Source organism: Rhinatrema bivittatum, chromosome 2, assembly GCF_901001135.1.
Source record: "Rhinatrema bivittatum chromosome 2, aRhiBiv1.1, whole genome shotgun sequence".
Lineage (NCBI taxonomy): Eukaryota > Metazoa > Chordata > Amphibia > Gymnophiona > Rhinatrematidae > Rhinatrema > Rhinatrema bivittatum.
In genome coordinates this window covers 571,173,743-571,201,245 of record NC_042616.1, presented here as the reverse complement: position 1 = coordinate 571,201,245, position 27,503 = coordinate 571,173,743, and the positions used below count along the sequence as shown (strand labels likewise).

The following is a 27,503-nucleotide window of genomic DNA, read 5'->3' as shown; positions in this document are numbered from 1 at the left end:
GTCAAGTTTAACATGGCCAGGTTGAAAAAAAAGTGGAAAATGTTCTAGAGCAATGCTCCCCAAGCCTGTCCTGCAGTATGCTCTAGTCAGTCTGTCTTTCAGAATAGATCTCTTACAGAAAAAGACAGAGCACATGTAACACATATCCAACAGCCATACAAAACTATTCACACAAAAAGGGCAGTACAGATACAGTGGCTTGCAAAAGTATTCGACCCCCTAAAAAAAAGTCAGTAGATGTGTGGATAACAACTGACACTTACACACATTGGTCCAGATAGTATGTTTATCGCAAACCAGTACAATTTCAAAGTCATTTCTGTAAAATAAAAACTGAAACAAATGCTGCTTGCAAATCTATTCAAACACAGATGAAAGATATTGCTCTAATAATTGGCTTATAGGTCTCAAAACTGAATTATTAAAAAAAAAAAAAAAGTCAGTTGTCTGGATAAAAGACCCCCATACTTCCAGAACAGTGGTCAGACTGTGAATCTCAAGGAAAGCCATGAAAATGAAGACCTAAGAGCATTCTAAGGAAGTTATAGATAGTTATAGACATGCACAAGATAGGAAAAAGGCATCAAATTAATATCCAAGTGCTTGGATACCCCAGTAAGCTGCATTATACCACCCAGACACTGGTTCTCAACCTTTTTTCTATCAGGACACACACCTGAGAGATGATGCTCACATGCATGACACACTGAACACATGACCATCATGGGACTAAATATAAACATGCTTTGGCATCCACAGGAGTCCCCCACTTCCTAATAATAGGTGCAGAGCAGAACTAAGACATTTCCCTGTACAACTCACCACACAAAAGATATTCTGATTCTGGTACCATCTTAATAACAGCATCACAAACTCCCTCTACTACCAGGTGCATTATAAAATAGTACAAACCAACCCTACTCTGAACATGACTATCAAACCTGCCATACCTCAGCAACACAAACTCCAAGAAATGAAACAGCAATATCCCTACCCATGAAAAGGCAGCAGTTCACCACCAGTGCAATATAATATTGAGAAAATACAACAAATAAGGCTGATACAAACCTCTGGTAAAGTACCTCATCTCAGTCACATACACACAGAACAGAGACAGATCATATATACACAGTAAAAGACCACAGATTACAAATGTGGAAACAAAACCTGGAATGGTAACCCAAGATCACCTTCTGCATGCAATGCAAAACTGGAGACTAGAAACAAAACTATATTTCATCCTACACTAAGCAAAGTTCAAAGCGAGAAGACATGCATTTTCTCAAAACTGACATAGTATGCCCCTTGTACCCAGTCCCTCCCCTCTATGCCCCCATCATCCCTCATTTCTTCTAACTACTCAATCACTTCACATCCCCATATTCCTGTCCAAAATTCCTGACACCCCCACCCCACATCCTCTCCTGCTCCCCTGATCAACATTCTGCCATTCCCTACCCAGAACACCTTTGACCAACTCTTTCCTACCCCTTCCTGCTCAGCATCCCCCGCTCCCCCAACCCAGCTGCCATTACTCTACTTCCATCTCTCTTCCCTGCCTAGCAGCCCCCAACCCCCTCCCTCCTCAGCAACTCCCTATCTTTCCATACCTTCCTGCCCACTACATTTCTCCCTCCTCCTGGCTCCCAGCCAGCAGAAAAAACTTATCCAACCCAGAATCTGCCTCCCTCTTTATCAGCAGCAGATGAAGGCAAGAAGCATTGAGGAGAGGAAGATGGGGCGGCAGCAGCAGCAGTGGATCTACAGAGCATGCACCTTTCTCCCTAGTTAGTGCTTCCTGCTTTCACATCCAGGCTCCATGGGGTGAAGAGAACATCAGCAGCCTCACTGCCAGGCCAAGCAGAGGAAGATAAAGTTGGTGTCCTGCCAGGCCTATATGATCAGGAGTTGGTGATATCGCACTCTGATCTGAGTGAAGAAGGAAGAAACAACTTCCCACTAGCCAGGAAGAGAAGGAAGCAAGAGCAGCTTCCTGCCATACCCAATACAAGAGAAGTCAGCCAACTCCTGCCCAGACTGATGAGGAAAGATCAGTTTTCTGCTGGCTCTGCAACACACCTCCCATGACTTAGTGACACATCAGTGTGTCTCGGCACACCTGTTGAGAACCACTAGCCTAGACAAAGCTGCCTCTCAAAACTCAGCATAAGAGCAAGGAGACGATTTGTGAGGGAAGCCACAGAGGCCAACAATCACTTTGAAGGAGCTACAGAGTTCAGTGACTGAGACTGGAGTGGAGGTGCACCAGGTCAACCATATCAAGAGCATTGCATATAACTAGCCTGTGTTGGAGGATCGCTAGGAAGAAGCCATTACTGAAGAAAACACATCAAAACATGTCTGGAGTTTGCCAGAAAGCATCAGAGTGTGACCCAGCTAAAATGTGGGATAAGGTTTTGTGGTCAGATCAGACAAAAATGGAGCTTTTTGGCCAAAATTCAAAACACTACAGGTTTCTGTAGCAACACTATCCCAAGGGTAAAAGTATGGGGTGCACCCGCTTTGTATGGGGGTGGCATCATGTTGTGGGGATGCTTTACCTCAGAGGGGAGTGGGCATCTTGTTAAAATTGAAGGACAGATGGATGGTGCAACATCCAGGGAGATACTGCTAGACAACCTGCTTCAGTCTGCTAAAAAAACTAGAACTTGGGAGAAAGTTCACCTTTCAGCAGGACAATGAACCCAAGCACAAGGTCAAAGCAACACAGGAGTGGTTCAACAAGAAAAAGGTGAATGTTCTACAATAGCCAAGTCAAAGTCCAGGTCTCAATCCAATCCAGAATCTGTGGCACTATTTGAAAATTGCAGTCCATAAGAGTCATCCAACCAACCTGAACAACCTGGAGCAAATCTGCCAGGAAGAATGGGCAAAAATCACTCCCAAACAGTGTGCAAAACTGGTAGAAACTTACCCCAACAGACTTAAAGCTGTTACTGAAGCAAAAAGGTGACTCTACCGAGTACAGTCTGAAGAGGTTGAATACTTATTCAAGAAGCATTTTTTGTTTTTTAATTTTATTTTACAAATAATGCAGATAAATAATGAATTATGACTTTGAAAATTTACTTTAGAAGCATACTAGTTTGCAACAATATATTGTCTGGAATAATCTGTCATTTGTTATCCACACAAATCTGCTAACTTTTTTTTAGTGGGCTGAATACTTTTGCAAGCCACTGCAAATATCTGCAAGTTACTGTATTGCTCCACTTATGTTGTATAAATAGAGATAAAGCTTGGAAACCAATATTGCTTTAATATGTAGGTTTTACTTAATCTAGATGATATCAAAGCTAAACCAAAGCAAACCATGACAGAGTTCTCATTCATAAAATAAAAAACCCCACTTAATTTCCCAGAACTTTTCAGCACAAGATTCATGCAAATGATTATATTAAAATTTGAAAGTACATACAGTGAATACATCAGCTGTGCTGGCTCAGATTACTTTGCAGTTATCGGAGTTCAGAATTAACATGATATAAATCCAAGGAGATATTTATAACCAAGTTCCAAGAATATGAACCTTTGCTAAATTCCTGGACTAAAACATTGCTTGCGATCCTTTCAAAGGCAGGAATGTCAGAGAATAAATATATCTGAAAACTTAAGCAGCAGTTCAAGCAGAAAAGCTCAAGTTCCTAGAAACTTCCTGGCAGCAACAGCCCAGGCATTTTTTTTTTAAACAATTTGTGGCGGCATGCTGAAGTGATGCGCAGAGGGAGGGCAGGCAGGCAAGCATCATCTGCAAAGAAGTCAGTCATTCCGGCTTTTACTATTATACTTCAAATACACCAGAAGAGTAAGTACCTGCTGAACCAAAGTTAATTATGTTCACAATTAAAGCTGAATACCAAAGCTGCTATGCAATAGGAGTCAAAATATTCCTGAGAAAGGTCATTATTACTCTGTGCACAAGAATTTCCAAAACTGGTTTTCAGAACTTCAGGGACCCAAGTATCCCTAAACATCAAATATGGTGAGACTACAGATATCAAATGAATGAAATAGTGCCTACATCAAAAAGTATAATCCAAGTTAAAACGGCCAAACTGTTGAAAATCTAAGTTAACTTCATTTTGGTTAAAGACTGAGCCAAGCTGGCCCAGTGGCAGATGGTGCTACCAAAAGAACTGCAGTCTGTTATCCCTGGTCAAAGACTGTTTGCTGCAATGGTTGGGTAGGAAAACTAGAAAATTGGGAAAAACACTAAGTAACTGTAAAAAGAATGGTCATGATGCTGCAGGCCAACCATGGCCAGTTCTGACTGAACTGAATGCTCAAAGCCAGTCCACACCTGCCAAAAATAAAAGTCAGTTCTGCTTGAAAAAAAGACCCAAGTTTATAGCATGTATAGAAATCACATGTAAAATACATAGACCTGCTATATGGGATGGCTCATTTCTGAATCAAGTATACCTTCATACGATGCCAAACATTTGATGGCTATTGTGCTGGTGAGCCTTGTGAGCTATTAGGCTTCTTAATCATTAGCAGGCCGATTCAGTAAAGTCCGCGGGAGAGCGGCCTGTGCGCGCGATACACTTAAAATGAGGCCCAGCGGTAGAAACGGGCAAAAGGAGGCGGCTGTCAGCGAGTTTGACAGCCGACGCTCAATTTTGCCGGCGTCTGTTCTCGAGCCCGCTGACAGCCACGGGCTCGGAAACCTGACGCCAGCAAAATTGAGCGTCCGGTTTTCGACCAGACAGCCGCCGGCAGACTTCAAAAAATTTTTCTTCTTTTTTTTTTAAACTTTTTTTACTTTTCAGGACCTCCGACTTAATATTGCCATGATATTACGTCGGAGGGTGCACAGAAAAGCAGTTTTTACTGCTTTTCTGTGCACTTTTCTGGTGCCGGAAGAAATTAGCGCCTACCTTTGGGTAGGCGCTAATTTCTGAAAGGAAAATGTGCGGCTTGGCTGCACATTTTACTTTGAATCGCGCGTGAATATCTAATAGGGCCCTCAACATGCATTTGCATGTTGAGGGCGCTATTAGGTGCCGCGGGTTGGACGCGCGTTTTCCACCCCTTACTGAATAAGTGGTAAGGGAAAACGCGCGTCTAATGACCGGTTAACAGTGCGCTCCATCGGAGCGCACTGTACTGTATCAGCCTGAGGGTAACTTGATGTATTTGCACTTGTCTGTATTTTGATAGCGTGATGCTGTCACACTTATCTTGTTGAAGTCCACTGAAAATAATTTAATTGAGCCTGTAATTGGCTGACGCTATCGCACTTATCTTTTTGAGGTGAATTAGTAAAGCAGACATCACGATATTTCGGAGCTGAAAAACTCCTCCTTCAGGGACTTAACATTGGCGATAGTGGACGGAAGTGAAAGTCATGCATAAACATGTATGAATGTTAAAGCATCATGGATTTTATTCCATCAACAAGCACACAAACCAAAAGCCAGACACCAGCATGTATGGATGTCCGTGTTAGAGAAAAGCATAGTGAAAGAGAAAAAAATGGCCAATACACAGGCTCTCCCCGAAGTATAAAAATGAGATGCAGGTGAATTTCACTTTAGAAACTGAACGTTAGGGGTTCTGATACGGACATCTGATAAAAATTCACACACAGGACAAAGAACTGCTCTCCAAAAGAAGAGGGAAAAAGTTCAGGGGCCCAAAACCAACACTACTTTCTAGAACTGATGGTAAACAGAATACTTATTTTACCTTCAAGTGGCTTACCATTTAGCCACTACTTTAAGCAAATGTAAGTATTTATTAATGTATACTCAGCTGTTTACAATCACTACTACAAAGGTCATTTATCAGAAAAGTTACAAGTCCTCCTTAAAAGTGCAAACATAATACCAAAAATGCATTAAGGCAGACAAGGACTAGGCACCAGAGACACTTCCTGAAGCCTTTGGTCTTCTCTTTTCAGTACAAAGAAAAATTTCCACAACAAAGTCAAGTTTTGACGAAGAATCATACAGTGTTCTTGATGCACTAAAAATAAATTTCAAACACAGCAAAAAAAAAAACAAAACAAACCCAAAAAACGTTATCCACCTGGAAAAGACCTGAGCTAAGAACAGAAACAAGTTTGAAAAACATTTCTTGAAAAGGAGGTAAAAAACAGAGCTCCATGAAAAAATAACTATTGGACTCTGAAGAAAAAGGAACTGGGAGGGACTATGCGCAGACCCCATGATATTAGTCCCACACATGCTTGGGAGGACATGTTAGAGAGCTTTTAGAACTGTATATTCGAAGCTCTGAACAAAGCTCCGCCTGATCTCATTGCCCATAGGATGACAAATATATCTACTTGTCTGCAGGGAACACAGAATTCCTGGTTGTACTATCTACGCATTTTAAAGCTAGGCTTTTCTTCAAGGTTGATTAGCCTTAACAAGATATCAAAGTGCTTTTGAAAAACTAAGAATTGAAGACACACACGAATAGAGAACCTCAACAAGCACTGTCAAGATACAAACAGAAAAAATAAATTCTTGAAGCACAAATACACCAAGATCTATGTCAAAACACTCCTGTAAGGACAAAGTACTCCAGTAGCACTGTCATGCAGAGGCATCTTTCAGAACCTCAAAGCTGCCCTTTGAAACTTTAAGTACTACTGAAGTGTTGCCATACTAAAACATGTAAACATTAACAAGATGCCAAAGAACTAAGGATCAGCCTCAAAGAAAAAGTACTCAGATGTACCAAAGCTGTATGTATATACTTGTGAGACGCAGGTGACTCCAGGCACTCTCAAAGCACTGGGGAGCTTCACAAAAGCACCATGCTGCAGAAAAGAAATGCCTCCAAAATCAAAATAAAGGAATGAAAAAAAGCAGCTGTAAAAAAGGATAAGCATCTTTTCTTCTGCAGTTCCATGATGAACAAATGTGCTTTTCCATGAAATTCCACAAGTCTATACTTGGAAATTTATGGGAAACACATGGCAAGTCCTGTGATCCCATCAGTGTGAATCCAAACAATACCAGGGCTGGAATAAGCCCAGAAATGTAAGTTTTGGTACATGTCCAAGGAAATCAGCAAATGGTAGAGACTGGAGAAAAGATGATGGGTAGGGAAGAAAGAAGCTGGAAGAGCAGAGAGTTAAAAAGTGTTTGGAATATGGAGGGCAGGGGCAGTGGCCATGCATCCCAAAATACAAAAAGGAACTAAATAAGCATACCAAAAAACAAAAAAAAATTTTTACCTGGCTCCAAACATTTTTAGGCAAGTATTCAAGTTGTCTAAATTTGTTTCCACTCCTACTTAACGTTTGTTTTGAGCATCATCCCAACATTGCTTTATCAACTTCTAAATGCTTCTCAGTTTATAACTTTGTGAAAGTGTCACACCAAGGTTTTAAACAAAGCTAATGTTTAAAATAGAGAGAGTAAGAGAAAATATGTTCTTGTTTAAGCACCTGGTATTTCTTTTGAAGTGTTTTTAGTTCAAGCACAAAGGGGCATTTTCTGATTTTATAAAAGGCACCAACACATTTATCAGTCTTTATTTTAAGACAAATCCAGTTCTGGCATTGGCATACAGACATTTCAAAGTGTGTTTTTTGTTTGTATTATTAACCTGCTTTTCAGTTGTTGGGGATAATTTGGAAATCATTAGCTTCGGTGATTTTTTACATATAGGCATTAAGGCTAAGTTTTCTTTTATTGGAACACCTCTCTGTTGGGATGCCCTAACTCTCCTGTTTCATTAGATTCCTTCAAGGATACATTGCTCCGAACCATGCACTGCTGAGTGACTTTCCCCCTTGTTCTAGTTTAAAAGCTGCTCTATCTCCTTTTTGAAAGTTAGTACCAGCAGCTTGGTTCCACTCTGGTTAAGGTGGAGCCCATCCTTTCGGAAAAGTTTGCCCCTTCTCCAACAGTTTTCCCAGTTCCTTACAAAAGTGAATCCCTCTTCCCTGCACCTTCTTCTCATCCACATATTGAAACTCTGGAGCTCTACCTGCCTCTGGGGACCTGCACATGGAACAGGAAGCATTTCAAAGAATGCTACCCTGGAGATTCTGGATTTCAGCTTTCTACCTAAAATCCTAAATTTGGCTTCCAGAATCTCTCCCCCACAGAAGTAAATATGTGCGGGTTAACAGCCCGATATGCGCTGCATTCACTTTTAAAATTGAAATTTACATGTGTAAATGTTGGGCCTGTGTTCTGTAGCTTGTGCACGCACGCAATTTGCTGTTTGTGTTTTTTTTTTTTAATAAGAGTTGTTCACATTCGGCCCATATACTTGAGTGTGTGGGTCTTTTTATATGAGCAACTCAATTTATTCTTTAGTGTGTTAGATATCAAATATGCTTTTTCCCATATGATGTGATCTGCCACTAATAATGGTTGTGTATGGAATACAAATATTTTAAAATAAAATATTTTAGTTCAAACCCTGGAACATCTTATTCAAGTTCCCATTTCTTGCCATACAAAAGGATGTGATGTCTATAAAATCATGAGTGGAATCTAACAGGTACATGTAAATCGGTTATTTACTCTTTCAAAAAAATAGAAAGATTAGGGGACACTCCAAGTTAAAAAAAAAAGGTAGCACATTCAAACACAAATCTGAGAAAATCCTCACAATCAACGTACAATAAAGCTCTGGAATTCATTGCTGGGAGATGTGGTTAAGGTAGTTAGCATAGCTGGATTTAAAAAAAAAAAAAAAAAGTGAACAAGCTCCCAGAGGAGCAATCAAACTTATTAACTAAGTATACCTAAAAAAATAGCCACTACTTATCACTGCACAATAGCAGGATGAGATCTATTTACTGTTTGAGATCTTGCCAGTTATTTGTGACCTTGATTGGCCACTATTGGAAATTCTGATGTTCTTAGGAAAGAACCCAAGTCCTATGTGAATGGGGGCGGGGGGAGAAGGTAAATGTTCACTGAGATTTGAATGAAAAAGTTGCAAGTTCTTCCCTTCCAGAGTAAAAAGGTTGGGAAAAAAAAGGTGGCAAATATCCAAGTAGTTTTTCCTGGCAAGTTTATACTCAGGCAGTCTGCATAAGGAATAAATCTACATTGAAGAAAATGTGCAGCATATAAAAACTAGTCATCTTGAGACTACTGGCATAAATATCAAAGTCATAAAGTTGCTTTAATAACTAACTTGGAAATACTCATTTGAACAAGCAATATTTTGGATCAGCGAAGGGGGTGGAGGATACTTTTTTGCCTAGTATATTCCTTCTGCTCTTTTGAGCTTCCCGGTCAACTCAAACTGGCCTTTATTAGATCTATGGCACCATATTCCTTCAGCTGCAACTACCCACATTTAGAACGAGTACAAGATATCAGATTAGTGCAGACTTGTGACAATATTAACTATCCAGCTAAAAGTCTGCAGTAGTCCAAAGTACCAGATGGTGCAGGACAGAAGGAAACATATGTGCATTAAGTCAAGATCAGTTCAATATTCACTATGTATTTTCTTTAACCATTCTAAAAGTACTTCTAACAGGGGAGGTTCTATGAGACACAGTGAGACAGCCGCTTCAGGCGGAAAACTTTGGAAGCGGCAAAAACTGCCCTCCCAAACTCCTCTAGCAGCCACCTCACCCTCCTGCCAAAACAAAGGACCCACACAGAACTCCTTCCCCCTCCCCCCCCCCCATGTAGCCAGGGTCTCCCATCTTTGCCATTTTCTGCCCAGAATTCTGTGCAGAAAATGGCAAAGATGGCGGAGAACCCCAGCATGTCACGAGCAGAGCACGTCCCACTCGCGACAAAGCTGAAGGCATCAGTGACAGTGAGGGAGGGTGTGGAGAAGAGCGAACGCATGCACAAGGGTGCTTTAGTGTGGGTGCCATCTCATCCTTCTCCTCAGGTAGCAGATTGCCTTGAACCCCCCCAACTTCTAAGAGTAATATTTAAACATTACAGAGATTTAAAACAGTAAAGAAATAGAGAAACTTATGTACAAAAAGAGCTGCAATTCCCAGAACTTGAAGGGTAAACGTTTTAAATAAATGGGTCCGCAGTACTCAAGTGGTGCTCCAGTGAAGAGATTCACTGTGTAGAAATACTCCTTGCATGCCTACCTCCACAACAGACAGCTCACCTCTATTCAGTTTGCTGGTAGTAATCTTTTCTACCACTTCTGCACTTAACTCACTGTGAGAAGCTCTGGAAGGGACATCTTGAACCAGCCCTTTCAATCAGCAGTAACCAAGTAGGAATAAATAAGAAAAGCATTCAGAAGCATGGCTTCGGGAATATTTACCAACATGGATTTGTAGAAAGAACGGGTATATGGAGGGGATTGAGTTTAACCGTGCATAGTCAAGATGAAAATAGAATCATCAGTTCCTTGGTCTCTTCTGAGTTTTATTAAAGCTTTTCACAGATAGGTGCCTCTGAGTATTTGCATCCAGTAAAGGATAAAGACTTCCAATGCTAGCCTGCCTTCTGACCCTTTCCTTAAGCAGAAAGTCAGGAATTTCTTCTTCTAGAATGAAGGTGTGGACAATTCTGGTCCTCAAGAGCCACAAACAGGCCAGGTTTTGAGGATATCCATAATGAATATGCAAGAATAGATTTACATTCACTGTAACCATTGTATACAGATCTCTCATGCATATTCATTGTGAATATCCTGAAAACCTGTTTCCAACAGTGGCCAATCCAAGTCACAAGTACCTGGCAAGTACCCAGACATTAGATAATTAATAAGTAATAGCTTGTGATCTATCATAATAGCAATTTCTGGATTTTTCCTCTAGGAACTTATCCAAACCTTTTTTAAACCCAGTTACACTAACTGCTGTATCCACATACTCTTTGCAATGAATTCCAGAGCTTAACTATGTGCTGAGTGAAAAAGAATTTTCTTCAATTTGTTTTAAATGAGATACTTGCCCCCTGGTCCTATCTGAGAAAGTAACAGATTTACATTAACTTCTACCATATCCCCCCTCAGCCGTCTCTTCTCCAAACTGAACAGCCCTAATTTCCATAGCCTTTCCTTATAGGGGAGCTGTTCTATGCCCTTTATTTGGTCGCCCTTCACTGCACTTTCTCCACTGCAGCTATATCCTTTTTGAGATGTGGTGACCAGAATTGCACACAGTATTCAAGGTGCGGTCTCCCCATGGAGCGATAGAGAGGCATTATGACATCCTCCATTTTATCTGCGATTCCATTCCTAATAATTCTTAACATTCTGTTTGCTTTTTTGACTGATGCAGCACAATGAGCCGACGATTTCAATGTATTATCCACTATGATGCCTAGATCTCTTTCCTGGGCTGTAACTCATAAGATAGAATCTAACATTGTGGTAACTACAGCAAGGGTTATTTTTCCCTACATGCATCATTTTGCACTTGTCTACGCTAAATTTCATCTGCCATTTGGAAGCCCAATCTTCCTGTCTCGCAAGGTCCTCCTGCAATTTATCACAATCCACTTGAGATTTAACTACTCTGCATAATTTTGTGTCATCTACTAATTTGATCCCCTTACTCGTCATACCCCTTTCCAGATCATGTATAAATATATTAAAAAGCACAGGTCAAGTACAGCTTCCCAAGGGACTCCACTGTGAAAACAAACCATTTAATCCTACTCTGTTTCCTGACTTTTAACCAGCTTGCAGTCCACAAAAGGACATCGCCTCCTATCCCATGACCTTTTAGTTTTCTTAGAAGCCTCTCATGCAGGACTTTGTCAAATGTCTTCTAAAAATCCAAATATACCACATCTACCATTTCACCTTTGTCCACGTTTATTCACCCCTTCAAAAAAATGTAGGAGATTTGTGAGGCAAGACTTCCCTTGGGTAAATCATTGCTGGCTGTGTCCCATCAAACCATGTCTATCTAAATGTTTTGTGATTTTATTCTTTATAAACAGTTTCCCAGACAACCTTTGGATACCTTTTTAAATACAGGAGGTTACATTGGCCATCTTCCAATCTTCAGTTACATTGGATGATTTTAATGATAGGTTACAAATTCATTGAAATAGGTCTGAAATTTCATGTTTTAAGTTCTTTCACAACCCTGGGGTATATCATCCGGTCCAGGTGATTTACTACTCTTCAGTTTGTTAATCAGGCCTATCATATCTTCCAGATTCACTATGACTTGGTTCAGCTGATCTGAATCATCACTCATGAAAACCTTCTCCATAACTGGTATCTCTCCAACATCCTCTTCAGTAAACACCAAGGCAAAACAATTTAATCTTTCCATGATGGCCTTATCTTCTCTAAGCGCCCCTTTAACCCCCTTGATCAACCAATGGTCCAACCAACTCCCTCGTAGGCTTTCTGCTTTGGATATATATTTTTTTAAGTTTTTATTGTGAGTTTTTGCCTGTATGGCAAACCTTTTCAAATTCTCTTAGCCTGTCTTATCAATGCCTTACATTTAGCTTGCCAATGATGCTGCTTTATCCTATTTTCTTCTGATGGATCCTTCTTCCAATTTTTGAATGAAGATCTTTTGGCTAAAATAGCCTCTCTTGTCACCTTTTAACCATGCCGGTAATCGTTTTGCCTTCCTTCCACTTTTCTTAATGTGTGGAATACATCTGGCCTGGGCTGCTGTCTGATTTCTTCGATGCTTTCTTAGAGTCAGGAGTGAGTCCAAAAGACTGGAGACAAACAGATGTGGCAGTAAGGAATCTGAGAGCGACAGACTAGTTAGCCCTATCTCCATGGTGAGCAAATTAATGGAGTCGCTGCTAAAATAGAAGACAGTGCAGTTTTTGGAATTCAATGGATTACAGGATCAAAAGACAGCATGGTTTTAAGGAAGGTAGATCTTGTCAGAAATCTAATCCATTTCTTGACTGGATGACCAGCAAGGCTTAGTTTATATACAAAAAGGAAATTGAACTGGGGTGGGAGGTAGAGGAAGCAGGCAGGGCCAGGGCTGGATATTAACTCTACCCCCTCAAAAGCACAGTCTCTCACACATATGTGAACACATACTGCATTTCCATTTCTGCGGAGAACCCAGAAATGATTTACCCCACCTGCTCCGCTCCATTTCGTCAGGTCCCAGAAAAACGCTTCTATTCTGGGTCTTTCTGCCAGAAATGAACTCTTAGGTAAGACTAAAAAGGATTGAATTAATACAAAATCAAAACTTGTGAGCAGTAATGACAATCAAGGCCAAGGTTGAAGCCTTAATGATTAGCATGGTTACTCAAGTTTAAAACATGACTTTAGTGTTTGTTCTTGCTCTGCAGTATCTATTTTGTTTTTTATGTATTTATCTTTCTGGTTTCCAGCACTTCAAACCAGTTTACATTCAGGTACTATAGTTATTTCTCTTTAGGATCACTCCCCTTCCCTGCAGAATAAAGAGATCAAGACAGGATTAGGAAGCAGAGAGGCGGCTTTCTGCTCTGTCTGCTTCAAGATTACCCATTCTGTCCTGTAGGTTGGTTGGAGGGGAGAGGCTGAGCAGAACACCTCTTCTGCTCTACCTATAAGTCTGAAAAGAAGTGGTGGAACTCTGTTCCAGCATAAATTAAGCCCTAGTGACCACAGAGTTAAATCAGGGGAGCATGGTAGATGTAGTGTACTTGGATTTCAAGAAAGGCTTGGACACGTTTCTGCAAAAACAAATTTGGCAGCCTACGTACCGGCCCTAACATGTCTGACCGGGTGGCAAAGGTGATGGTAAAAGTTGTTCACGACACAGGGATTAGTCTTCTGTTTGCTTCTGTTCAACAATTTGTTAGCAATATTGCAGCAGGGCTATTGGGAAAGATTTGTCTTTTTGCAGATACCAAAATCTGAAACAGGTCAGACACCCTTGAAAGTGTGAAACATGTGAAGGGTTCTAGTGAAACAAAAAATGACCTAGAATCTAGCAGCTAAGATTTATTGCTAAAAAATGCAGGATCATATATTTGGGTTGTAAAATCCAAGGGAACAGTAGACTATAGGGGGAAGTGCTTGTGTGTATAAAATAAGAGTGGGATTTGAGATGGTGGTGGGGTTGTCAATCATATGTGATGACCTTAAGGTGATCAATAAGTAGATAAAAGCGATGGCAAAAGTCAGATGGATGTTTGGGGGAGAAGGGAAAGGAATAGCCCGTAGCAAAAAGGAGGCATTGTCTCTGCATTAAGACTCTGATGAGACTTCATTTGGAGCACGTTGTACACTTTCAAAAACGATGCAAACTGAATACTCAGTCCAGAGGACAGCTACGATTATGGTTAATAGTCTTCATTGTAAAGCATATGAGGACAGACTTAAAAGATCCAAACATGAAAAGCAGAATATAAAAATCTACATAAATAAAATAAATAAATAAATAAATGAATGTATACCCTGGAGAAAAGGAGGGAGAGGGGAGATATGAGAGAGATGTAAATACCTACAAGGAATAAATGGATGGAAGACAGGCCTTTTTCAGTACAAAGGAGGCTCTGAAACAAGGTATCATAGGATAAGGTGAACAGGAATAGATTCCAAAGTAATCAAAGGAAGTATTTCTTTACAGAAAAAGTAGTATGAACATGAGAAAACAAGAAAACATGGGATAAGCACAGATCTCTGAAAGGAAAGGGGCTATAAAGCTGAGCAGACACGAGGCTGGGCAAACTGGATGGGTCATGTCTCTACCCTGCCATCATGTTTTAGGCTTATTATTGGATTTCTGACTGTAGTAGCCTGATAAGTCTGTTAGGGCACAGGTTCTAAAACATGTCCTGAGGACCACTAGCCAGTCAGGTTTTCAGGACTCCCACAATGAAAATGCATGAGAGAAAGTTTGCATGCTCTGGAGGCAGTGCAAACAAATCTCTCTCATGCAAATTCATTATGGATACCCTGAAAACCCAACTAGCTGGAGGTCCTCCAGGACAGGTTTGGGAATCACTGTGTTAGGATATTGCATGGAGTCTCATCATTCTGTTCAGGGAAAAAAAAACCAGTATACTCCAGGGATGGCCAACTATGGTCCTTAAGAGCTGCAAACAGGTCTGGTTTTCTGAATACCTGTAATGAATATGCATAAGGTGCATTTGTATGTGCTGCCTCCACTGTTCACAAACCTCATACTCATGAGTATCCAGAAAACTAGACCTGTTGTGGCTTGAGGACCAAGTTGGCAGCCCCTTTAGTCCTGGGCAAATTTTGCAATATTGCGGAGTGCAGAATTCCCTTCCTGCGCAGTAATTGGCAGGCCCTAGCGTTCCACGACCAGACGCCATTCTGCTTGTGATGAAGATGGAACAGGCCCTAGTGTGCTGCAACCGGAGGCCATCCCGATCACGGCAAAGATGGAGCTGGCCCCTGGTGAGAGTGAGAGTGTGTAAGACTGCAAGCCTGGAGGGAGGGAGAGAGAGAGAGAGCGCACATGTGTGAGGGCACATGGGTGTGGGTGCCAGAGAGAGGGAGCCTATGGGAGGAGATTATTAAGGAGTGTATATGTGCAAAAGATTGGGAGCTGATGTGTGTGAAAAAGGGATTGTGTGTACGTGAGGGGGAGTGTTTGTGAGAGGAGGAGTGTGTGTGTGCGCACAAGAAAGAGGGAACGAGCATGCGAGGGAGAGAAGGGGAGTCTATATGCACTAGAGAGAGGGAGTGATTATGAGTGAGAGAGGGAGATAGAGTGGAAGGGGTTGAGCCTAGAGGGGAAGGGGAGAGATAGTGGCAGTGGAAGTGTTGAGACCTGAGATGGCAAAGTGAAAGGAGACTGGCCAGGGAAGTAGGGAGAGAAGGTGGAAGAGACACTCTTACAGTGAACTTCTATGGAAATTCTGCATCTTTAAGTAATAACTTTTTTCCCTATTACATTTTAAATTATTTACTTAAAAACCATCATGTATATTATGTTATTTTCCCAATATAAAGTATGCAGAATTTAATATCTTTGTGTACACAGTTTTAAAATTTTGTGCATAGAATTTCCCCCAGGAGTAGCCCCTGGTATACTCCCACTACTGTACACTTTACCACCACTCATGGAATTTCTATCCATAGTTTGGTTTCCTGCACACAAATTTACAAAATTTGCTACACACAAATCAAAATCACAAGGCATGAGTTACCCCAATGGCCACTGTTAAGTTTTTACTTAGCATATATGCAGCAACAGGTTGGTCCATACATTTAAAGATCAGGAAAAACTATTTCAGTTAAACACACACCAGGTCAGTTTAGCAATATACATAGTAGGGATTCATCTCTTACTGGAAGATCACAGTGCTGCTATTATGACTCATGTTTCAGTTATTTTAAACTGGGTTCCTGTAAATTCTTGCTAATGGTCTCCAAGCAGTTAGGACATCTAGATTCCAAGCAATTCAAATATGGGCAGGCTCCTTCCACACTTAATTATATTCATCCAAACCTAACCTTTACTGACTTCCAATATAACAATTGATTTTATAAGCTGTTAAGAAAATTAAAGAATATATCAGACCTCCAAGCTGCTTTTCCTTTTCTAGGGCTGTTTTTGTCTGTTCCTAAAGAGAATCATAAAAGTGATTATCCTCCATTGATGATGATTTTCTTTTCAGCTCAGGGAAGAGGGACCCAATGAAATTAACTATAGTAGGAGCAACATCCTGCCCTACAGTTCTGTTTAAATTTCTTCATTTACTGATTTTGTTTCATTTTTGCAGCTTCTTAGGATACTTTGCTGTCATGCACACCTAAAGCCTGAATCACTAAAGCTCCCACTGCCCCCAAATAGACAAAGAATGGAAAAAAGCCGTAGTGAATTCAGAGCAGGGGTGACCAAAAGCAATCCTCAGCCACCAACATATCTAATTTTCAGAATATCCAAAATGAATATGCATGAGAATGATTTGCATGAACAGACTCCATTGTATGCAATTCTCCCTCACGCATATTCATTATGGATACCCTGAAAATCAGGCCTGTTTGGGGCTTTGAAGATCAGAGTTGACCAAGGCTTTCCATGGAGCTAAAAAGTTGCCTTGAGCAGACTTGTAATATAGCTATTTTTTTCAGTACAATTTAAAATAGCTTCTATCTTTGTTCATATCAAGTATAATAAAAATCAGTAAAGAATATAAGCTAAACTGAACAGATACACAAGGTATTGGGCATACTGCACAATAACACCTAAATAAAAATAGCTAAACCCTCCCTTCCCAAAACCCACAGGCTCTCCTTTCTCCCTTGCTTCCCCCATTTCTTTCCTCAAGGCATCTTCTCTTCTCTGCTGGCACTGTTTTATGTGGCTGAGCAGCTGTAGCTCCTCACTTTGCAGCCTGTTAAATGCTGCCCTAGGTTACTGTAGCACATATTCTGTTCAGCAGCTCAGCGCTGCCCCGGGCCACTGCAATCCAGACTTCCTTCTGTTGAAATCCTTTTCAGAAAGCCACTAAGGGTGCTCAAATTTAGCAAGCTTGCAAATGGGATTCATAAAGGCTCAGTATTTCTTTAAGTGACTAAAGAAATACATTAGAAGCAAACCTCTACTTGGGGGTTCAGATGTATGGGGGAGGGGGGGGTTTAAGTGAACAGGTTAAATGTTTAAAAAGTGGGTTAGCCAGTGGCTCACTGCAATAGTGGCCGACACAGGACGGGGTTAGTGAATCCTTAGGCCGCTATTAGACTGCATAAACTTAGGTAGTGCAAGCACAAGATAGGCCGAGATCTTCTCCTTGACTGGCCACCTCCCCTTTGGGTTGAGCCTGCAGGTTCCGATGGGCAGCAGGGCTTTCCAGGCCAGAAACTGCTGCACATGTGCAGCAGAGCAAAACTCTAATGTTGGAGAGAAGGTTCCGCCTACTGTACAGTGGGATAAATTCAGCCTGCTTATTGATGGAAAATAGCGCAATTCCCTTGGAAAACTGCTAATCAAAAGAAGGAATTAAATATTATTTTTGGTTCCCATTTACTAGTTATCCAGTCCAATTCGCTGATTTAGACAGCACTTCCCTAGCAAATAAAATGCAAAATGCGACTATATGCAATATTTGAATTGCAGCAAGGAACTACACCACCTGTTATACAGGTCAATACAGTAAAGTGCGGCCGCGGTTACCCTGTTTCTAACCCGCCTTTTACTCACAATTTGGCCGCATTAGCCCAACCCGTGATCCACTATCCCCTTTAACCCATTCTTACCGCCTCTTTAAATCACCGGGTAACCCTTTCCGCCCGCAGCATGTATATGAGATGTAAATAATCGGATTAGCTATTCCCCCCCATTCAGTAACGCGCGCCCCGACTATCGCCTTTTTAACCTGCAGTTTAGCCACGCGTTTAACCTGCTAACTTACCGCCTACCCTTACCCCTGCGTTAGAGGTAGGGGTAAGGGTAGGTAGCAAGCTTTCCCCCAGCCCTCGCTCACCTGCCCTGGCTGGTGAGCGAAAAAGGGGCAGCCCAGTCCTCTCTACCCTCCTCCCGAAGCAACGAAAGCGAAAAAGGAGGCAAGGCGCAGGGCAAAAGTTAAAACAAAAGTGAATAAAGAGAAATAAAAGTAAACTTACTGGCGGGAGCCGGCGGCGAAAGCGGCCTCCAACTGCCCCCGCCGGCGGTGAATGAATGCACGCCTGTATACGCTTGTGCAATTTGGGCGCTCAAGGCGTGACGTCACACGTGACGCCAAACATCGTGGCGTCACGCCTTGAGCGCCCAAATTGCACAGGCGTATACAGGCGTGCATTCATTCGCCGCCGGCAGGGGCTGTGAACGAGCTCCCGCCTCCCTCGATGAACGCGCGCCCGCCAGCTCCCGCCAGTAAGTTTACTTTTATTACTCTTTATTCACTTTTGTTTTAACTTTTGCCCGGCGCCTTGCATCGGGAGGGAGGGAGAGAGGACCATCCACTTCCTGGTACCTGTCATTTCCAATGTCATTTGAAATGACATTGGAAATGACAGGTACCAGCGCACCCAGGATACTGTATAGGCGCTGTATAAAGTGCCTATACAGTAAAATGGGTTGCGCGGGCCTAACGCTTCACAGACACTTCTTGGACGCGGCTTGCATTTGCAAGCTATTTAAATACAGTATCGAGCGGTAGGTGAGCCGGACTGTGCGTGCGGCAAACGCGGGTGCGCCCGGCACTAACGCAGCTCTTCCTACCGCTCCTTACTGTATCGGCCCGATAGTTTGAGAATGCTAAATCACTTTCACAACAGATTATGTCAAGCCACTTCATAGTAACATAGTAATGATGGCAGAAAAAGACCAAAATGGTCCATCTAGTTTGCCCAGCAAGCTTCCTAAGGTAGTAACTGCCACTCTGTGCAGGTTACGCTTTATTTATTCCCATCCTCTAGCCTTTTAAGGATCCACAGTGTTTATCCCATGCTCCTTTGAAATCCTTCACAGTTTTAGTCTTCACCACTTCCTCCGGAAGGGCCTTCCAGGCATCCACCACCCTCTCAGTGAAGAAATATTTCCTGACATTGTTTCTAAGTCTTCCTCCCTGGAGTTTCAAATCATGACCCCTAGCTCTACTAAATTGTTTCCACTAGAAAAGGTTTGTTGACGACCATGGATCATTAAAACCTTTCAAGTATCTGAAGGTCTGTATCATATCACCCCTGCTCCTCCTCTCCTCCAGGGTATACATACATATTCAGGTTCTTCAACCTCTCCTAATAAGTCATTCGATGGAGACCACGCACCATTTTGGTCGCCCTTCTCTGGACCACCTCCATCCTGTCTCTGTCTCCTTTGAGATACAGTCTCCAGAACTGAATACAGTACTCCAGGTGATGCCTCACCAAGGACCTGTACAAGGGGATTATCACTTCCCTTTTCTTACTAGATATTCAACTCTCTATGCAGCCTAGCATTCTTCTGGCTTTGGCTACTGCCGTGTCACACAGCTTCGACGTCAGGTTATTAGATACTATCGCCCAAAGGTCGGTCTCCTGTTCCATGCACATCAGCCCTTCACCCCCAATGCATGACACTGCACTTCTTGGCACTGAATCCCAGCTGCCATATCTTTGACCACTCTTCCAGCTTCCTTAAATCCAGTCTCATTCTCTGTACTCCACTCTGTTGTAGATCATTGTATCATCCGCAAATAGACAAACTTTACCTTCTATCCCTTCCACAACATCGCTCACAAAGATGTTGAACAGAACCGGTCCCAACACCAATCCCTGTGGCACTCCACTTAACACCATTCTCTCTTCAGAGTAGGTTCCATTTATCATCACCCGTTGTCTTCTATCCATCAACCAGTTTATAATCCATGCCAACACCTTGGAGCTGACTCCCAAGCTTCTCATTTTGTTGATGAGTCTGTGTGGGACCGTATCAAAAGCTCTACTAAAATCTAAGTAATTTACATAGAGCGCTCTTCCCTGATCCAGTTCTCTAGTCACCCCATCAAAGAAATCAAATAGATTCATCTGAGAGGACCTTCCCCTGGTGAATCCATGCTGCTTCTGATCAAGCAACCCACCGGATTGTAGATAGTTCACTATCCTTTCCTTCAGCAGAGTCTTCGATTAATTTTCCCACCACCGAGGTGATGCTAACCGGCCTGTAGTTTCCAGCCTCTTCTCTGCTCCCACTCTAGTGAAGCGGGACCAGCACTGCTCTTCTCCAGTCACTAGGCACTACACCCTTTTCCAAAGATCTATTTAACAGGTCACACAGTGGACCCGCCAGCACATCTGAGTTCCCTCAGTATTCTGGGGTAAACCTCATCAGGCCCCATGGCTTTGTCCACTTTCAGTTTTCTTATCTCTTCCCATACATTATCTTCCGTAAATGGAGTTTCGTCTACACCACCCCCTTCTACAGTCTTGATAACAAGTGACTGTCCTCGAGGGTCTTCTGTTGTGTACACTGAAGTATTTGTTTAATATTTCTGCTAATTCATCATCTCTCTCCACCCATTGATCCTTATCCCCTTTCAATTTCACTATACCACTATGTACTTTTCATTCTCTTCTGGACATTTGTGAGGTTTTGTAATTTGATTGTCCTCAATGAGGACATTAGACTTAATTTCCATTTCTTTCCATAGAAATTGAGCCCTGTCATGAAATGACTAGTTAATATACAAACTACTTGTAAAACTGGAAAGGGCTGACATTTCATATAAGCACCCTATTTCTACCTAATTGTGATTTAAGCTATTTCCTTAACTAATCCATAGTAAGATAGCTTGAAACAAACAACTTTCACCTCCACTGGCTCATGAAATATCTGGGACATCTTCATGTTTAGTTGGGTTTATTAAAAAAAAAATAAAAAAAAAAATTTAAAGCTGTTTGCACAATATTTCAAATGAAACAGCAAATTTGTAATATTCTCCATCAATAAATATTTCACTGTTAAGTAGTTTTTAAATTTGGGGGGGGGGGGGGGCTGGCAGTTTCCTCTGTCTACACCAATTACAATGACTATCCTTTGTGAGGGTCCAGAGAACTCTGCTCCCTCCAGAACCCTGTACTCCTACACCAGAGTGTTGGCTGAATTGCTGAGAATGTTCTCCTAGATGTTGTGAATGCTGCTTCCACAGTCCCGAGAGGCTGATGCTCAATTTCATTTTTTTCTGTGCCTACGAACAGACATGTGGAGAACCTTCTCCCCATTTATTCTCCTCAAATTTTATTTTGTTTCGCTAAGGAGAACCCCCCCAACAGCACTTTTCCGTGCTAAAATGTTCAAAAAACATGGATTCAGATATTGCCAAAGGGGTGCTTTAATCCATCTATGGGGAAGGTTATTCAGGGCCATCAGCCCCTTTTAACACATGGCTTTGGGAGCACTGAGATATGTATTAGTGTCCTGATGTTCCCAGGGGAAATTAGCTACAACTCTTAAGTTGCAGCTAACTTCAAATCTTACGAGACTTGTGATTTTTGAGGCAAGTCTTGTTTTGATTGGCATAGTTTGATATTAATGAGATGATTAGCATGTATTTGCATGCTAATCAACTCATCGTGGTGCTGAGAGCAGAATGAGGTATTTCAAATACATCGCATTATTCCTGTTAAGCCATTTACTACATAGCTGAGGCAAAGAAGGGTTTAGTTTAGATTTGCCCAAGGTCACAAAGAGTATCAATGGTATTTGAACCCTGATTAAACAGCCCACTGTTCTAATTCACAGTCCACTTCTCCCTTAACTCCTCCTTACTAGCACACTAAGCAGATAATATCCTATATTATTTTGCAATCACTGCTGCAGGCCAAATGCTGATTTAAGGTGCCTGTTCCGATGTGAGCTTGCAGAAAGCAGCATGCTGAACTGGGCTAGAAAGAAGCAGGACATACTGGGCAAAACCTGCTCTGATAGCCACTTAAGAACAAGGGAGGAAATGGGGAAAATCTAGGGGGGAAAAAAAAGAGCAGAAGGCAAAACTGAAAGGAGATATTACAAGGGCAACTAAACAAATACATTTTTTTTAAAAAGTAAAAAAACGAAGACACTATGGTTTTCTAAAGAAGTAGCTGAAAAGGTAAGGAAGAAAGTTAACATTCATAAACTACAAGAGATCACAGAAAATGGAAGACAGGCAACAATATCTGGAAAAGCGAAGTGAAGTTCAGAAAGTAGTCAAGAAGGCAAAACTTCAAATGGAAGAAAAAATAGCAAATATGATAAAACCAGGTTGGGGGGGGGGGGGGGAAAGGGCAAAACTTTTTTCTTAGATGTGTTAATGATAGAAGGAAGTGCAGAAGTGGCCCCGAGAGACTCGGATGAAGGGGAGGAGTATGTAGTAGCCTGTGGTAACTCGAGCAGTAGTGGCTTGGGGACAGCCAGAGGAAAATCTGATGCGGACTCTGGCTGTTGCTTGAGTGTGATTTATTTACAGTCAAAATACAGAAAAGCACAGTGCACAGCAAAACAAAAATTAGAAAGTTAAGCTTGGCTTCAGGTATCTCACCATTTCTAAAGGAAAGTGCAAAGAAAAATAATCCCTTGGATACAACCCACCTTGACTTCAGGCAAGCTCCCATCTTAAGCTAGCAAGGTTTAACAATGTCAGCCTCAACCTCAAACATAGCAGGTCTCGTATTGTGGGACTCTTCTCTGTGTGTGTGTGTGAGGGGGGGGGGGGGGGCATATACTCTGGTGAAGAGCTCCTTCCTTCACCCAGGATTCCCTGCTGGTCTCAACCTTAAGAAGGGCCAGGCGAGACAGCTGTGCCCAGACCTTTAAGGTAGACTGAGCGAGTTTTCTGTACACACCCTCACATAGCTGATGAGGAAAAACAAAATTGTTTAATATATTTCTGTTCATTGTTCGCCGTAGAAGGGGCTAGTGCAGGACCACATAAAACAAATACAAACAAGAGTGGCAGTGAGTTAAGATTTGCCTTACTACACAACAGCAAAAGGTCCATCAAGCCCAGTATCCTGTTTCGAAAAGCGGCAAATCCAAGTCACAAGTACCCGGCACGATCCCAGAAGGTAGATAAGATTCTATGCTGCTTATCTCAATGAGAAGCAGTGGGTTTCTGCAGTTAACCCTTAATAATGGTTTATAGACTTTTCTTTTCACCATGGCAACAATTTCCAAAGCTTAATTATGTGTTGAGTAAAAAATATTTTATCTTACTAGTTTTAAATGTACAATTTAGTAAATTCATTGTGAGTCCCATAGTCTTTGTATTTTTTGAAAGAGTAAACAACTGATTCATGTTTATGCGTTTAATGCCACTCATTGGCTATCTATGGAAAACACCGTTTACGGTAAGCAAACTTGCTTTTTTTTTTTTTTTTTTACAGATCTCCATCATATCTTCCCTCAGCCATCTCTTCTCCAAGATGAAGTGTCCTAACCTCTTCAGCCTTTCTTGGGCAGTGGTTCCCAACCCTCTCCTGGGGACCCCCCCCCCCAGCCAGTCGGGTTTTCAGGGTATCCACAATGAATATGCATGAGAGAAAATTTGCATGCACTGCCCCCATAACATGCACATTTTCTCTCATTCATATTCATTGTGGATACCCTGAAAACCCGACTGGCTGGGGGGGGGGGGGGGTTTGGGAACCATTCCATCCCCTTTATCATATAGGTCACCCTTCTCTATACCCCTTTTTTTTTTTTTCATTCTTTTCTATATCTAAGATTTAGTGACCTGAACTGCAGGCAATACTCAAGATGAAGTAGCACCATGGAGAAATAGAGGCATTGTGATATTTGCTTTTATTCTCAATTCCTTTACTAATAATTCTTAGCATACTATTTGCTTCCTTGGTTGCTGCTGCACACTGAGCAGAAGATTTGAATGTATTATCAGCCATGACATCAAGGATCCTTTTCCTAAATGGCAACCATGCACCATTGCTATAATTTGGGTTACTCTTCCCTAAGTGCATCACTTTGCACTTTTCCACATTAAATTTCTTTTTCCAGTTGCATGCCCAATCTCCCAGTTCTGCAAGGTCCTCTTGCAAATTAACTTGTAATAATTGTGTCATCAGCAAATGTGATCACCTCACTTGTTGTGCCCATTTCCAGGTTGTTTATAAATATGTCAAAAAGCAGTAGTCCCAGAACGCCACTATTTACCTTGAAATATAATGTGAACAAGTGCATGTGCATATTTTGGAACCAGTAGGTAAGGCTACAGTGTAACCTAGCAAACTAATCTCCAGAATCCTCTCTGTAGGGAGCTTTATCCTTGCACACTCCCAGAACCCCCAATGAGAACAAGAGAAATCCTCAAACCTTGATGACCAATTTTACATATAAAAAGTACTTACACGGGTAGACATCTCTGTATCTGTTTCGATTCTTGTTGTCTGGATGTTGTGCAATTTTATTAGATAAAAGAGGGGAAGCAGATCGAATATCCTTTAAAAAAAAACAAAAAAAAAACAATTTTCTCAAATTGTATATAAACAATTTCTCACTGAAATATCCTACATCAAACAAGAACACAAAAAATTCCAAAACCTAGATCTATTTACTTTCACTCTTATAAATAAAAAAAAGCCATAATAAGTGTCCACGAGCTTATATCAGTCCCCAAAAGACTAGGCACCCACATCAGCAGTATGTATTCATTTTTCTTTTTTGGTCCAATCATAACTGACATCTATTGGGGCTATGGCACCATGAGCCTTCATATGCTACAACCCGGAACTTTTCCCCTTTCCCCCCTACTTCGTTCGAGTTCTCACAGCCGTAATGCTAAAGTTTGGTCCACAGCTCTCTCCAGAGCCCAGTATGCAAGCATGTTGAGACTGACCACTACACAACACCCTTGTATAACGGTTGGGACGCCTCCCAACAAATATCTTAACATTGCCTCTGCAGTATCTTCAGCACTGGTCAATTTAAATATAGGTTTCTCCCATGGCCAGGGTTTGAAAAGTTCTTCCAGAGCTTACCCGGTACAAACTGCTATTGCCATGTCTCCTGCTGTCACCACTGCTGCCCCCTCTTTATTTATTGGGCAAAGGTGTGGATGTCACTGTGAATACATGAGTCTATTTCTACCTTGCTAAATGAGCACTACTCAAGCCCCCTGCCCGGCTCTCTCTTCCTCCAGTCCCCACCCAACTACAGCCCACTGTCCTCCAGGGCTCCCAATCAGACCAAAGACATTGCCACCTTGTCCATAGGAAAAAAAAAATGCAGTTGCAGGATTTTCTTGTTTTTCTATTTTTATGTAACAAACAGATGTTTTCTTTATGATGTGAAATCTAAAATTTAGAACTATAAAAGAAACCGATCTCCTTGAGCTAGAGGATGAATGGATTTTTCATAACTTTCATATGCCACTTCACTGGTTTCTTGCATGATAGATATACAAGATGCAACATCATGAAAACTTAATATACAGATATAGTTACAAATTGCCAGTTTCTCAACTCTTAATTGTTTTAGTTTTAAGAGTTCTCATTCCAGTTTCTCTCATATTTACATTTCTTATCAGAATGGGGCTAAATTCACCTAATATTTTTACATCTGTTTTCTAAAATTATCTTTAATTCTTCTCACTATATTCAAATTTCCCTACTACTACTTAAGCCCTCTACTCCCCTCCTCCATTCTAAAGTCAGATTCTGCAGCAGGATTCCAGGGACTTCGGTTCCACATCTAACCATACACTGCCACTTTGGCAGTGAAAAACTGCATATAGAAAACTGTTTTTGTTTTTTTAACACGGAAAATGATAGATATCAATTTCAAATATGTCAAAAAGATCTTTTTTGAATGTTAGCGGGAGGGGCAGGGGAGAAAATTATTTTTAAGCACCAGGGTGAAAAGGTCCTTCCTCCCCACCAACCCCCACTGATATTTAATTTACCCTGGGAAAAATACATTATGTACCAAAAGCATTTGTTTCTCTAAAGTACTATTTTAGAAAGGTCTTCAACTCGCTAGTCTGTATTGCTGCGATAATTACTACCATTTTACATGTGCTCTGCAATAAAGTTCTTTATAGTTAGAAACTACTATGCAGCTTTCACAGTTAAAGGTGTCTATGGCACGTATGTAACAGATTCTGCCAGAATAGTTCTTTTCTACCCCTGGCAACCAAAAATACCTAGAAAAACCTGTCAAAACGTTTTCCTGTCAGCCCACATAACACCTTCCCCACAACTGCAAACTAAAGAGATCGGTGGGTCAGACTATGCATTTTGTCACTTCCGAGGTTAAATTATGTGACAGAACTGAATTACTTCTGCAACAAGTTACACCACCAATGCGGAAAAGGTAGGAAGGGGAGTTAGCACTGGAATACAGGATGTTAACCCTCTCATCAAGTGAAGGACACAATCATGAGAAAGAAAAAAAAAAAAAAAAAAAGACGCTGTAAGCAACAAGAAATCAGAGATGTGCATGAATTATATATTATAGTTTCTTTACCACTCACATGCATTTTCTCTTTTCTTAAATGAAGTTATGTTACAGGATTGGCTTCTTCTCCCCTTCCTGCCCCTGAGGCTTTGGGTTTGGTGATGGCAAGTAGCAAAGGAGGGTTCATACAGGATGTGTCCAACATTTTATTTTATATACACTTTCAAACAGCAGTTGTGTCGCAGGCAGAGCCTGCTTACTAATAGTTTCTCGGTCTCCATACAAAAGGTGTTTTAGTTCTGCATGCTGCACAGCTGCAGCCCTGGGGATGCTTGCTTAGACAATAACAGTAGCTGCTCCACAACACACTGGCTGACTTCTAGCTGTGCTCAGTCACAGGAACAGGTATGGTCAGATACCACAGCCCTACCAGGATCCAGCTGCCACTCCTGATCTTTTTTGCTAGCTGCGTTTCCCAGCCTCTTCACTGGGAAAGGGGGAGGAGAGGCTCAGCACAGCTTTCCCTCTTTAGGTGCAGGGACCTCACCTCTAAAAAGTCCCAAACACCTCCCTACAGAGCTTCAAGTTCTCCAAACTAACGTTAACAGCTTCTGTCTCTAAATACACAATAGCTAACACTGCAGCAACTTAATGACACTTACAGTTTGGTGTCTCTTTCTTGGCCTCTTGAGTCTGAGTTTTGAAATTCCCTGCTGTGCATACACAGGCTCCCCTCATCCTGTACCTGCACACACCCACAGGCAGGGAGCTAGAGGGCAGAGGCATATGTGCT

General features: G+C 41.6%; 1 protein-coding gene across 5 annotated transcripts in view; it reads right to left on the bottom strand.

Moving 5' to 3' along the window:
• PTPN2 (protein tyrosine phosphatase non-receptor type 2) overlaps window positions 1–27,503 on the bottom strand; it is a 182,980-nt gene that overhangs the window by 149,619 nt on the left and 5,858 nt on the right. For all 5 annotated transcript variants that reach the window (XM_029590949.1, XM_029590950.1, XM_029590947.1 and 2 more), the window contains exon 2: window positions 24,664–24,754. In XM_029590949.1, coding sequence (XP_029446809.1) covers window positions 24,664–24,754 — 91 coding nt within the window. The remainder of the gene's footprint in view (window positions 1–24,663; window positions 24,755–27,503) is intronic.